At 42.7% G+C, this 13,024-nt stretch overlaps 1 protein-coding gene across 10 annotated transcripts in view; it reads right to left on the reverse strand.

Moving 5' to 3' along the window:
* The window catches only part of SSH2 (slingshot protein phosphatase 2), a 281,689-nt gene that overhangs the window by 59,179 nt on the left and 209,486 nt on the right, over positions 1–13,024 (reverse strand). For all 10 annotated transcript variants that reach the window (XM_070061153.2, XM_002718906.6, XM_089317535.1 and 7 more), the window contains one exon: positions 5,260–5,381. In XM_070061153.2, coding sequence (XP_069917254.2) covers positions 5,260–5,381 — 122 coding nt within the window. The remainder of the gene's footprint in view (positions 1–5,259; positions 5,382–13,024) is intronic.

Genomic DNA, 13,024 nt, shown 5'->3' on the forward strand with positions numbered 1-13,024 from the left:
GGTAAAAGCAAGGTTTCAAGCAGTAGATACACACGTAAAAGACAGGAGCTTAAGAGGGATCTTTCTGAAGCCAGGGCCACAGATGCACAACCACGAGGGACAGATCATATCGAATCATATCTAAGTAAATTATTACTGAGTAAAATACAGTGTCAAGAAAAGACAGTTTTGGGGGGAGAGATTTCTAGCTTAAGCCATTTTGTTTTATAAAATTATTATATAAAGATGGGAAAAGGGTAAGGAATAGTGATAAACTAGGAATACACAATTAAAGACATGCTTGTCTCTCAAGACCACACATGATACTTTTATGTTCTCTAGTTTTATCTTGACCTTTAATGGGAGAAAAACATGAGATTCTTTGGACTGAAAAGAAAACTGGAGGCTGGCGCTGCGGCTCAATAGTCTAATCCTCCGCCTGCGGCACCGGCACACCGGGTTCTAGTCCTGGTTGGGGCACCGGATTCTGTCCCGGTTGCCCCTCTTTCAGGCCAGCTCTCTGCTGTGGCCCGGGAAGGCAGTGGAGGATGGCCCAAGTACTTGGGCCCTGCACCCGCATGGGAGACCAGGAGAAGCACCTGGCTCCTGGCTTCGGATTAGCATGGTGGGCTGGCCACAGTGGTCATTGAGAGGTGAATCAATGGAAAAAGGAAGACCTTTCTCTCTCTCTCTCTCTCTCTCTCTCTCTCACTGTCCACTCTGCCTGTAAAAAACAAAAACAAAAAAAGAAAAGACAACTGGAGAGAGGGGATTAAGATGGTGGAGTAGGGAGGGAGTTTACTTCTCTAGAGAAGATAGTTTAAAAAAAGTAGAAAGAGTGCAGTCTCAGGAAGGAGTTAGGGAAAAACAGCAGAGGAAACTCTACATAAACCAGAGGGACACAGAGGACCTACATGGAGAGCTTGGACACCCACAACTTAGGACCCCAGCAGCTGAGTGCCTCTGGACCAGTGCTGGAGAGTGAAGTGAGACCAGACTACAGCAGGCCGAGCCACTGGTGATAAAGCTGCAGGAAGAGCCTAGAGAGAACCCGGCTTGGAGCCCCATGGCGATAGTGTACCTGTCAAACTAGAGGAGAAAAAAAGAAAAGAGGGGCATGTTTCTCTCTCCCTGATCACCCTGCAACAACATCCTGTAACAAGCTGATAAGGAGCAGGTGCCATTTTGGACATATATAACAGCTGCACCAACTCGTGACAGAGCCCAGCAACCCGCCGAGTGGACTCTTGAGTCTGATGGGGAGAACGGACAGGCAGCCGGGTGCTCATGACCATGGCAGGCTTGTGTGCCAGGACTGTGAAAAAACTGAGGCTGTGAGGGCTCATGGTGTGGCTGCGACTTTGGGTTGTCACTGTGGAAGGTTCACACGCTCAGGGCTGTGCAGGTGAGGGCCACTGCTGGGGAATCTGAGCTTACACTGAGGATAGCACGGATTCTTCATGTGGTCCTTGGGGCAGAGTGGATAAATGTAATACCCAGTCTCCTTTGAGGAGAGAAGCTCAACTGAGCAGAATAAACCTCCTCTCTGATAAAAAAATAAATAAATAAAAAATAAAAGGAGGACATTTACCACGCCAAACCAGGGTATGTCACCTTGGATACACCTTTTACCCTGGAGAACTGAACAGAGCTTCCTGGCCACCTTACTACACACCTCTAGGTATTCACTGAAAGCAGATATTCCACTGATCAACAGAGGGAAAGCACTAAGATAAAAGCCACCACAGCAAAAAAAAAAAAAAAAAAAAAAAAAAGTAGAAACCAACAAGTATCTCCACAAATGCAGAATAACAAACACACCAACTCAAGAAACAAGAATAAGGAAGACAACATGACAACCCCTAAAGAACACAAGACTTCAATATTAGATTGTGAAGATGATGAGATTGAAGAAATACCAGAAATGGAATTCAAAAAATTGATCATAAGATTAAACAGAAGTGGGCTGGTGCTGTGGTGTAGCGGGCAAGGCCGCCACCTGCAGTGCCGGCATCCCATAGGGGCATTGGTTCAAGTCCCAGCTGCTCCACTTCCAATCCAACTCTCTGCTATGGCCTGGGAAAGCAGCAGAAGATGGTCCAAGTTTTTGGGTCCCTGCACCTGCATGAGAGACCCAAAAGAAACTCCTGGCTCCTGACTTCAGATTGGCACAGCTCTGGCTATGGTGGCCAACTGGGGAGAGAACCAGTGGATGGAAGACCTTTATGCCTCTCTGTAACTCTTTCAAATAAATAAATAAATCTTTAAAAAAAATTACATAGAAGAAATCAGAAGCAAATGCACTAACAAAATCTGTACATGACATAAAAGAAAATTTCTCCCACAAAATTGAGATCTTAAAGAGAAATCAAAATGAAATCTTAGAAATGAAGAATTCAACAGAACAAATAAAAAATGTGGTAGAAAGCTTTAACAACAAAATTGGTGAAGCAGAAGAAAGCCTTAACAACAGAATTCGGGAGCCAGCGCTGTGGCATAGAGGGTAAAGCCGCCATCTGCAGTGCTGGCATCCCATATGGGTGCCAGTTCGAGTCCCAGCTGCTCCACTTCCGATCCAGCTCTCTGCTGTGGCCTGGGAAAGCAGTAGAAGACGTCCTTGGGCCCCTGCACTCACATGGGAGACCTAGAAGAAGCTCCTGTCTCCAGATTGCGGCCAGTTGGGGCGTGAACCATCGAATGCAAGGCCTCTCTCTCTCTCCCTCTGCTTCTCCTCCCTCTCTATCTGTGTAACTCTGACTTTCAAATAATAAATACATCTTTAAAAAAAAAGTGCAAAATGGTACACTGGATACCACAAAACATCTTTGACTCTGTAGTAAAAAAAAAAAAATCAAAGGGATACAAATTGGCAAAGAAGAAGTCAAACTATCCCTATTTTCAGATGACATGATTCTATATAAAGGGAATCCAAAAGACTCCACTAAGAGAATATTGGAACTCATAGAAGAGTTTGGTAAAGTAGCAGGATATAAAATCAATACACAAAAATCAACAGCCTATGTATACACAGACAATACCAAGGCTGAGAATGAACTTTTTTTTTTTCTTTGACAGGCAGAGTTAGACAGTGAGAGAGAGAGAGAGACAGAGTTATAGACAGTGAGAGAGAGGCAGAGAGAAAGGTCTTCCTTCCGTTGGTTCACTCCCCAAATGGCCACTATGGCCGGCGCGCTATGCCAATCCAAAGCCAGGAGCCGGGTGCTTCCTCCCAGTCTCCCATGTGGGTGCAGGAACCCAAGCACTTGGGCCATCCTCCACTGCCCTCCTGGGCCACAGCAGAGAGATGGATTGGAAGAGGATCAACTGGGACTAGTACCCGGTGCCCCAACTGGGACTAAAACCCAGGGTGCCGGCGCCACAGGCAGAGGATTAGCCAAGTGAGCCACGGCGCCGGCTGAGAATGAACTTCTAAGATCAATTCCATTCACAATAGCTATAAAAAAAATCAAATAACTTGGAATAAATTTAACCAAGGATGTCAAAGATCTCTATGATGAGAATTACAAAATATTAAAGAAAGAAATAAGAGAAGATACAAAAAAGTGGAAAAATCTTCCATTTTCATGCATTGGAAGAATCAGTATCATCAAAATGTCCATTCTTCCAAAATCAATTTACAGATTCAATGCAATCCCAATCAAAATACCAATGACATTTTTCTCAGATTTAGAGAAAATGATGCTAAAATTCACATGGAAACACAGAGACCCCAAATAGCTAAAGCAATCATATACAACAAAAACAAAGCCAGAGGTATCACAATACCAGATTTCAAGACATACTACAGGGCAGCTGTAATCAAAACAGTCTAGTTCTGGTACAAAAACAGATGGATAGACCAATGGAACAAAATAGAAATGCCAGAAATCAATCTAAGCATCTACAACCAACTTTTATTTGACAAAGGACCTAAAACCAATCCCTGGAGCAGGGACAGTATCTTCAAGAAATGGTGCTGGGAAAACTGGATTTCCACATGCAGAAGTATGAAGCAAGATCCCTATCTTACACCTTAAACAAAAATCTACTCAAAATGGATTAAACACCTAAATCTATGACCCGACTTCATCAAATTATTAGTCATCATTGGAGAAACCCTGCAACACATTGGAACAGGCAAAGAGTTCTTGGGAAAGACCCCAGAGGCACAGGCAATCAAATCCAAAATTAACAAATGGGATTACATCAAATTGAGAAGCTTCTGCACTGCAAAAGAAACAGTCAGGAAAATGAAGAGGCAACTGACAGAATAGGAGAAATTATTTGCAAACTATGCAACTGATAGAGGATTAACCAGAATCTACAAAGAGATCAAGAAACTCCACAATGACAAAACAAACAACCCAGTTAAGAGATGGGCAAAAGACTGAAACAGAGATTTTTCAAAAGAGGAAATCCAAATGGCCAACAGACACATGAAAAAATGTTCAGGATCACTAGCCATCAGGGAAATGCAAATCAAAACCACAGTGAGATTTCATCTCACCCCAGTTACGATGGCTTTCATACAGAAATCAACAAACAACAAATGGTGACAAGGATGTGGGGAAAAGAGAACTCTAATCCACTGTTGGCAGGAATGTAAACTGGTAAAGCCACTATGGAAGACAGTATAGAGATAGCTCAAAAATCTGAATATAGACTACCATATGACTCAGCAATCCCACTCCTGGGAATCTACCCAAGGGAAATGAAATCAGCATATGAAAGAGTTATCTGCATCCCCATGTTTATTGCAGCTCAATTCACAATAGCTAAGACATGAATTCACCTAAATGCCATTCAACCAAAGACTGGATAAAGAAATTATGGGATATGTACACTAGGGAATACTACACAGTGGTTAAAAAAAAGAAAATGAAATCTGGTCATTTGCAATAACACGGATGAATCTGGAAAACATCATACTTAGTGAAATAAGTCAGTCCCAAAGGGACAAATATAATACTTCTCCCAGATCTGTGATAACTAATAGAGTACCTAAAAGGAAATCTGTAGAACTGAAATTGACACTTTGAGAAGCAATGAGTTGAAGAGCCCTTGTCTTGACTATTGAGGAACAGTTTTTTTTCCTTCATACTATTTGTGAACTCTTCATATAACACAGAGTTAATCATACATGTATGAAGTAAACTGAAAAATCAAAAACAACAAAAAAAGACAACTGGAAAAGGTTATTTAAAAAGCTGTTTTTGAACACACACGCACACGCACGCTCACGCACACACACACACAGGCATGCAATTTTTGGTACCATACCTGTCGTTAGAGGAGAAATCCATTCCTAGGACAATACTTTCTTCAGTGTCTTGTCTACCATTAGTTGAAACCACTACCATATAGCGTGTTCGATTCTGGTAAGTACTTTCCAGTCTTACAGCCTGGAGGTTAACAAACAACAGAGAGATTAAGAAATTTAGAAGGTTAATTTCAGATCATACACCATTTTACATCAGCATCTTAATAAAGCACACTCAGGCAACAGAGTCAGTATTTGGGAGACCTGAAGTCAAATCCCAGCTCACCTGTATACTAACTATAAACCTTTGGTATGGAGGAAGGCACTGTGGCACATTGGTAAAGCTGCTGCCTGCAGTGCCAGCATCCCATATGGGTGCTGGTTTGAGTACCAGCTGCTCCACTTCCGATCCAGCTCTCTGCTATGGCCTGGGAAAGCAATGGAAGATGGCCCAGGTGCTTGGGCCCCTGCACCCACATGGGAGACCCAAAAGAAGCGCCTGGCTCCTGGCTTTGGATCAGCCCAGCTCCGGCTGTTGCAGCCATCTGAGGAGTGAACCAGTGGATGGAAGACCTTTCTCTCTCTCTCTCTGTCTCTGTCTCTGTCTCTGTCTCTCTCTCTCTCCCTCCCTCCCTCCCTCTGTATCTGTAACTCTACCTTTCAAATAAATAAATAAATCTTTAGAAAAAAAAATTAGTTTGTCACTAAAGTGTCTGATGGGAAATATAATATCCATGTGTTAGGAGTTTTTCTGAATCTTATTAAATAATGCATATAAACCATAGAGCCTAGCATACAGTAAATGCTCACTAAGTGTTTTCTATTAGCATAATATTATTAGCATAATAATTATAGCATACTTCAAAATATTCACCATAGCATGTTCTTTTATTTTTCTCTAATTGACAGATAATAATCTCTTTGTTGGGGTACACTGTGATATTTTAGAATAATTATACATTGTGTATTGATCAACTGAACAGAGTTATATTCTAGAGACTGAAGAAGAGAATGTGAAGTATACAAATGATAGTACTTGTCTCACAGATGCAATTCCAACAAATAACTACAGTATAGAGCTATTAGTATTACCTAGAGTTACTGGCTGTGCTCTACTACAGATTTTCTTCCTTAGGTCCAGTGAAAATTAAGAGACTCGTTTTTCAGAAGCCTTTCCATTTTTTTGTCAAAAATTTTTAATGCTCATTTTTTTTTTTTTGACAGGCAGAGTGGACAGTGAGAGAGAGACAGAGAGAAAGGTCTTCCTTTACCGTTAGTTCACCCTCTAATGGCCGCTGCGGCTGGTGTGCCGCGGCCGGCGCACTGCGCTGATCCGAAGCCAGGAGCCAGGTACTTATCCTGGTCTCCCATGGGGTGCAGGGCCCAAGCACTTGGGCCATCCTCCACTGCACTCCCGGGCCACAGCAGAGAGCTAGACTGGAAGAGGAGCAACCGGGACAGAATCCGGCGCCCTGACCAGGACTAGAACCTGGTGTGCTGGCGCCCGCAGGTGGAGGATTAGCCTACTGAGCCTCGGTACCGGCCAATGCTAATTTATTTTTTGAAAGGCCTTCAGAAAATCTGAATATGGATAAGGTCTTAAATGAAATTAAGAATTTATTGTTAGCATAACAACGGCATTGCAGTTACTATGTTTTTTCCTTAAGCATCTTTAATGAAACCACATGGTATCTGAGTTTTACTTTAAAATAGTCCAACAACAGGGGTCCTGCACTGTGGTATAGTGGGTTAAGCCGTCACCTGCAATAATGGCATCCCATATGGGCGCTGGTTCAAGTCCCAGCTGCTCTACTTCTGATCCAGCTCCCTACTGATGAGCCTGAGAAAGCAACAGAAGATGCCCCAAGTCCTTGGGCCCCTGCACCCACATGGGAGACCCAGATGGAATTCCTGCCTCTCAGTTTCAGAATGGCCCAGCCCTGGCCATCCTGGCCATTTGGGGAGTGAATCAGCAGATGGAAGATTTCTCTTTCTCCCCCACTCCCCGTGTGTGTAACTCTGCCTTTCAAGTAAATCAATAAATCTTCATAAAAACTGCATTTTCTACAAGTGGGTTTTTTCACAAAAATTTGAAAATTATTGATCTTTGAAAATATTCCAACAATAAAAGCAAAAAGTCGGGGTAGAGGGAGATAAAAGAAGCAAGGCAAAGTGTTGCTGGTTATTAAAGCCCAGTAAAGAGTCTATGAGGGGGGCTGGTGCTGTGGCGTAGCTGGTAAAGTCACTTCCTGCAGTGCCAACATTCCACATGGGCACTGGTTTCAGTCCCGGCTGCTCCACTTCCAATCTAGTTCTCTGTTGTGGCCTGGGAAAGCAGTAGAAGATGGTCCAAGGCCTTGAGTTCCTGCACACGTATAGGAGACCAGGAAGAAGCTCCTGGCTCCTGGCTTTGGATTGGCGCAGCTCTGGCCGTTGTGGCAACTGGGGAGTGAACCATCAGATGGAAACCTCTCTCTGCCTCTCCTTCTCTCTCTGTGTAACTCTTTCATATAAATAAATAAATCTTTAAAAATAAAAGAATCCATGAGGATATATTTTTCCTCTAAAATGTTGGAAATTTTCTTAATAAGTTCAAAAAGATGCTTTATAAACTTTAAAATAAAGTAAAACGGCTTCTCGGCAACATTCACTCAAGTACTTACCTATGTCGTTAAGTATAGATGCTGAAGATTCAAAAGTGGAGGAGAAAGACTGTCTTTCTGCCTTCACAGACTACACCTCCTGGTCCTTCTTTTAATTGTTAATAATAACAAAAACAGTAATACAATGATAAGATCCTTTGCAGCCAGGAAAATGTGCTCTGGAGGTAATTTCCTCTGAAGAAAATAACCCCTGCTCCTCATTTCAGAAGACAAACTGAGTTTTAATCCATTAACCAGCTCCAGACAGTTGTCAGAATTTCTATTTAGAATTCTTCTTGAAGTCTCTTTCCCTTTAATTCTGTCACTATTTCCAGATGGCCAGGCAAAGAGAAAAAGAGCCATCGTTACATAGCGCACATGATCCAACTAGCAATGGAGAGGTGAGACTCCCAATGGCTATCTTTTTGTACCTATTCTGACATTCCTAGGAAAATCTAGGAATAAACAAATAGCAGTAGAAATGGCTACATTAAAGCTTGTTTCTAATAACAGCTCACACAACAAGAATGTAATGCCCTTGGGGCTGGTGTTGTGGCATAGCAGGTAAAGCCACTGCCTGCAGTGCCAGCATCCTATATGGGCGCCAGTTTGAGACCCAGCTGCTCCACTTCTGATCCAGCTCTCTGCTATGGCCTGGGAAAGCAGTAGAAGATGGCCCAAGTCCTTGGGCCCCTGCACCCACTTGGGAGACCCGGAGCAAGCTCCTGGCTGCTGGCTCCTTATCGGCACAGCCCTGGCCACTGCGGCCAACTGGGGAGTGACGCAGCAGATGGAAGACCTCTCTCTCTCTCTCTCTCTCTCTCTCTCTCTCTGTTGTGTAACTCTTTCAAGTAACTAAATCTTAAAAAAAAAAAAAAAAGAATATAATGCCACCATTCAGACTCCAAATGCACAAGATATAGAGCTATGCTGCTAGCTTCATGTCCCATGAAGTAAGACAGCCTTCAAAAACCAAATTCACTTAGGAGAAGCTAAGAGAAACTAACATTTAAATAGACCGAGGTATAGACGAGAAGTGGGGAACCTTTTTTATGCCAAAGGCTATTTGGATATTTATAACATCGTTTGTAGGCCACACAAAACTATCAACTTAAAAATTAGCCTGCTATAAATTTATTTAATTTTTTAAAATATTTGTGTATTTATTTGAGAGGCAGAGTTACAGAGAGTGAGAGAGAGAGACAGAGAGGTCTTCCATCTGCTGGTTCACTCCCCAGATGGCTGCAATGGCTGGAGCTGGGTGGATTGGAAGCCAGGAGCCAGAAGCCTATTCCAAGTCTCTCACGCAGGTGAAGGGCCTAAGCACTTGGGCCATCTTCTACTGCTTTCTAGGCCATTAGTAGAGAGTTTGACTGGAAGTAGATAGAGCAGCTGGATACAAACTGGTGCCCATACGGGATGCTGCTGCTGCAGGCAGAGGCTTAGTCTACCACACCATAATGCTAGCCCAGGATTGATTGTATTTCAAGTCCTGTCTGCAGCTGCCTTGGCAGGGCCAGACCATATGATTTTGAGGTTTCCCATACCTGGATAGGGTGGGATCAAGGATAGAGCACTAAATGCCAAGATCTATGGACAGTAATGAATGCACATAAAGTAGACTGGGAGGCAGCATCAACTTTTTATCTCATTAAAGGAACACCCAACTGCATGCTAAATTAACTAGAAAACCTGGCACAGTAAACCAGAATTTCTTATAGAAGTTCTCTGAGAGACCAGCTTTGTGGCTACGTAGCGGGTAAAGCTGCCATCTGCAGTGCCGGCATCCCATATGGACACCGGTTCAAGTCCTGGCTATTCCACTTCTGATCAAGCTCTCTGCTATGGCCTGGGAAAGCAGTAGAAGATGGCCCAAGTCCTTGGGCCCCTGCACCCGTGTGGGAGACCCAGAAGAAGCTCTTGGCTCCTGGATTCAAATTGGCCCAGCTCTGGCTGTTGCAGCCATTGGGGAGTGAACCAGCACATGGAAGACATCTCTCTCTGCCTCTGCCTCTGCCTCTCTATAACTGACTTTCAAGTAAAATAAATAAATCTGAAAAAAAAAAAAAAAAAAGAGAAGACCTCAGATACTAATACATATTTAATCTTGGGCTTGTCTTGGCAAGCTCCAAGCTTACCGTGTCATTTCCTGAATGCTTAGGGGCTCTTTTACCCTCTGGCACGGCTCAAATACAAATGGCATTAGAACAACTGAACTGTGTTTATGACAATTTCTTTACAGCTTCTATACCAACCAGTGGTAACTGACTGGCAAAGTTAGGCTGATAAAAGGAAAAAAAAAAAAACCTCCACACATATTGCCTAAAATGAAAGTCATCAGGCCAAGTTAGAAGACAGCAAATAAAGAGTTTCTTTTTTAAAAGTGATATTCAGTGAAAACATTAGGTGTCTCTTTTTTTAAAAAATGATGGATTTATTTATAATAGTAGCATTTTAAATGTTTGGCTCTCCCTTGCTTCAACTAATTTTAACAGGATGACCCTCAATCCTAATGGGAAGGGCCAGCTACTTCGCAACTGACTTAGGTTTCAATAGATACATCTTAGATTCACTCAATTTTAAGCTTCTTAGATCAAAGAACAGCACTTTTAATTTTTGGGATTTGGTAACTGGCCTGCGGATAGTATCTATAGTAGTTAACAAATTCTTACACCAAAGGGAACCAGAGGCCAGGAGCAATGATATTAACTCAACACCTACCTCCTAATTAGAACAGTGAGATCTTTAAAGAAACTATTCTGGCACCGGCGCTGTGGCACAGCAGGTTAACACTCTGGCCTGAAGCACCGGCATTCTATATGGGCACCGGTTCAAGACCCGGTTGCTCCACTTCTGATCCAGCTCTCTGCTATGGCCTGGGAAAGCAGTAGAAGATGGCCCAAGTCCTTGGGCCCCTGCAGCCAGGTGGGAGACCTGGAAGAAGCTCCTGGCTCCCGGCTTCGGATCGGCACAGCTCCGGCCATTGCGACCAATTGGGGAGTGAACTGGCAGATGGAAGACCCCCACCACCACCTCTCTCTTTCTCTCTCTCTCTCTCCCTCTCCCTCTCCTCTCTCTGTGTAACTCTGACTTTCAAATAATAAATAAAATAAATCTTAAAAAAAAAAAAGAAACTGTTCTGAAATGCCAGGGGATGGATCTGAAACTTTAAAGTTTCTACACTTCAAGACTTTAAGTTAAGGAGTTAAAGAAAATTCTGAGGGCCACAAGCATAAATAAATATCTAATAACCACCTGGTTTATTTCACAGGGACCGGCGCTGTGGTGCAGCAGGTAGTCACTGCCTGGGGTGCAGGAATCCCATATGGGTACCAGTTTAAATTTCAGCTGCTCCACTTCTGATCCAGGTCCCTGCTAATGTGCCTGGGAAAGCTGCTGAAGATGGCCTAAGTCTTTGGTGCTCTACAGCCAAGTAGAACACCTGGAAGAAGGTCCTGGCCCAGCTCTGGCCAATGTGGGCATGTGCAGAATAAACCAGTGGATGAAAGGTTTTTCTCTAACTCTGCCTTTCAAATCAATCAATCAATCAATCAATCAATTTTGGCAGGCAGAGTTAGACAGTGAGAGAGACAGAGAGAAAGGTCTTCCTTCAGTTGGTTCACCCCCCAAATGACTGTTACGGCTGGTGTGCTGCACCGATGAGAAGCCAGGAGCCAGGTGCTTCCTCCTGGTCTCCCATGTGGGTGCAGGGCCCAAGCACTTGGGCCATCCTCCACTGCCTTCCCGGGCCACAGCAGAGAGCTGGCCTGGAAGAGGAGCAACCGGGACAGAACCGGCACCCCAACCGGGACTAGAACCCGGAGTGCCGGTGCCGAAGGCAGAGGATTAGCCTAGTGAGCTGCAGCACCAGCCTATATTCTGTTATTAAAAACCATAATTCATTCACTGACATGGAAAGATATCCATGATAAACTGTGAAGAAAGCAGATTACAAAGCAGTATTTATTATTTTATTTTCATTTTTGTGAAAACAAAGAATAATATGTTTGCTTGCATATGGATGTGTGTGTTATCCACATGCACACAAACACAAGCCTAGAAAGAGTCTTAATCAAATTGCTAAGAACAGTTTTCTCAGAGGGTAGGATACTTTAATCTTTAAACAAGAGATCTTTAAAGATTTCACAGAAATTATGTTTTATGAAAAACTATGCATGATTTCAAAATTTTTTGCATAAAAATAATCTTATATTTTAAGAAAAAGATTTATTTTATTTATTTGAAAGACAGAGTTACAGAGAGGTAGAGACAGAGATTTTTCATCTGCTAATTCACTCCCCAAATGGCCACAATAGCCAGAGCTGAGCCGATCTGAAGCCAGGAGCCAGGAGCTTCTTTCAGGTCTCCTACATGGGTGCAGGGGCCCAAGGACTTGGGCCATACTCCATTGTTTTTCCAGGCATATTAGCAGGGAGCTGGATCAAAAGTGGAGCAGCTGGGACTCGAGCCAGTGCCCATGTAGGATGCCAGCGCTGCAGGTTGGGGCTTTAACCTGCTGCATCACAGAGCTAGCCCCTCTTTTCTTTTAAGTTCATCTTTTTCACGAACATTTTGAAGTACTTTTGTACCTATTTGTACTGTATGGTTTAGCAAAAAGCACTTCACATAATATAATTATACATGAAAAAATACATTCAATTTCATTTGGGGAAAAAAAAAGCCACATGTTATAAAACCAAAACCAAAAAAACTCCCTAATTTTCTTAAATTACCCTGTAAAGTGTTTAACAACTTCTTTGTATCTTATTAGTGCCTCAGCTCTAGTTAAGAACATTAACTGACATTATTTCAAATGTCCTGAAAATTAATAATTTCCCAGTCTTTTAAAACTAAATGCAGCTTTGACAATGTGCAAGAGTACTATAAAAGCACTTTATTTTACCAGCCACAGTTTTCCTAAGTATGAAAGCGAATGTTTAATATCGATATTGGGAACTCAGAGCTTCCCTGGAGGATTAGATTTGTTTCATCCTATTTTCACTGCTAGAACAAAACATAGGATTTGACCGAGTTTAAAAAAAAAAAAAAAAAAAAGCAGGACTTCTAGTTGACCATCAAACTTTTAACCTAATACACAAGTCCCAAGATAAGAGTTTTAGCATTCCAAATTTAACTCCAAACA

Source organism: Oryctolagus cuniculus, chromosome 17, assembly GCF_051225735.1.
Source record: "Oryctolagus cuniculus isolate XC-2025 breed Fujian yellow rabbit chromosome 17, ASM5122573v1, whole genome shotgun sequence".
Taxonomy (NCBI): Eukaryota; Metazoa; Chordata; class Mammalia; order Lagomorpha; family Leporidae; genus Oryctolagus; species Oryctolagus cuniculus.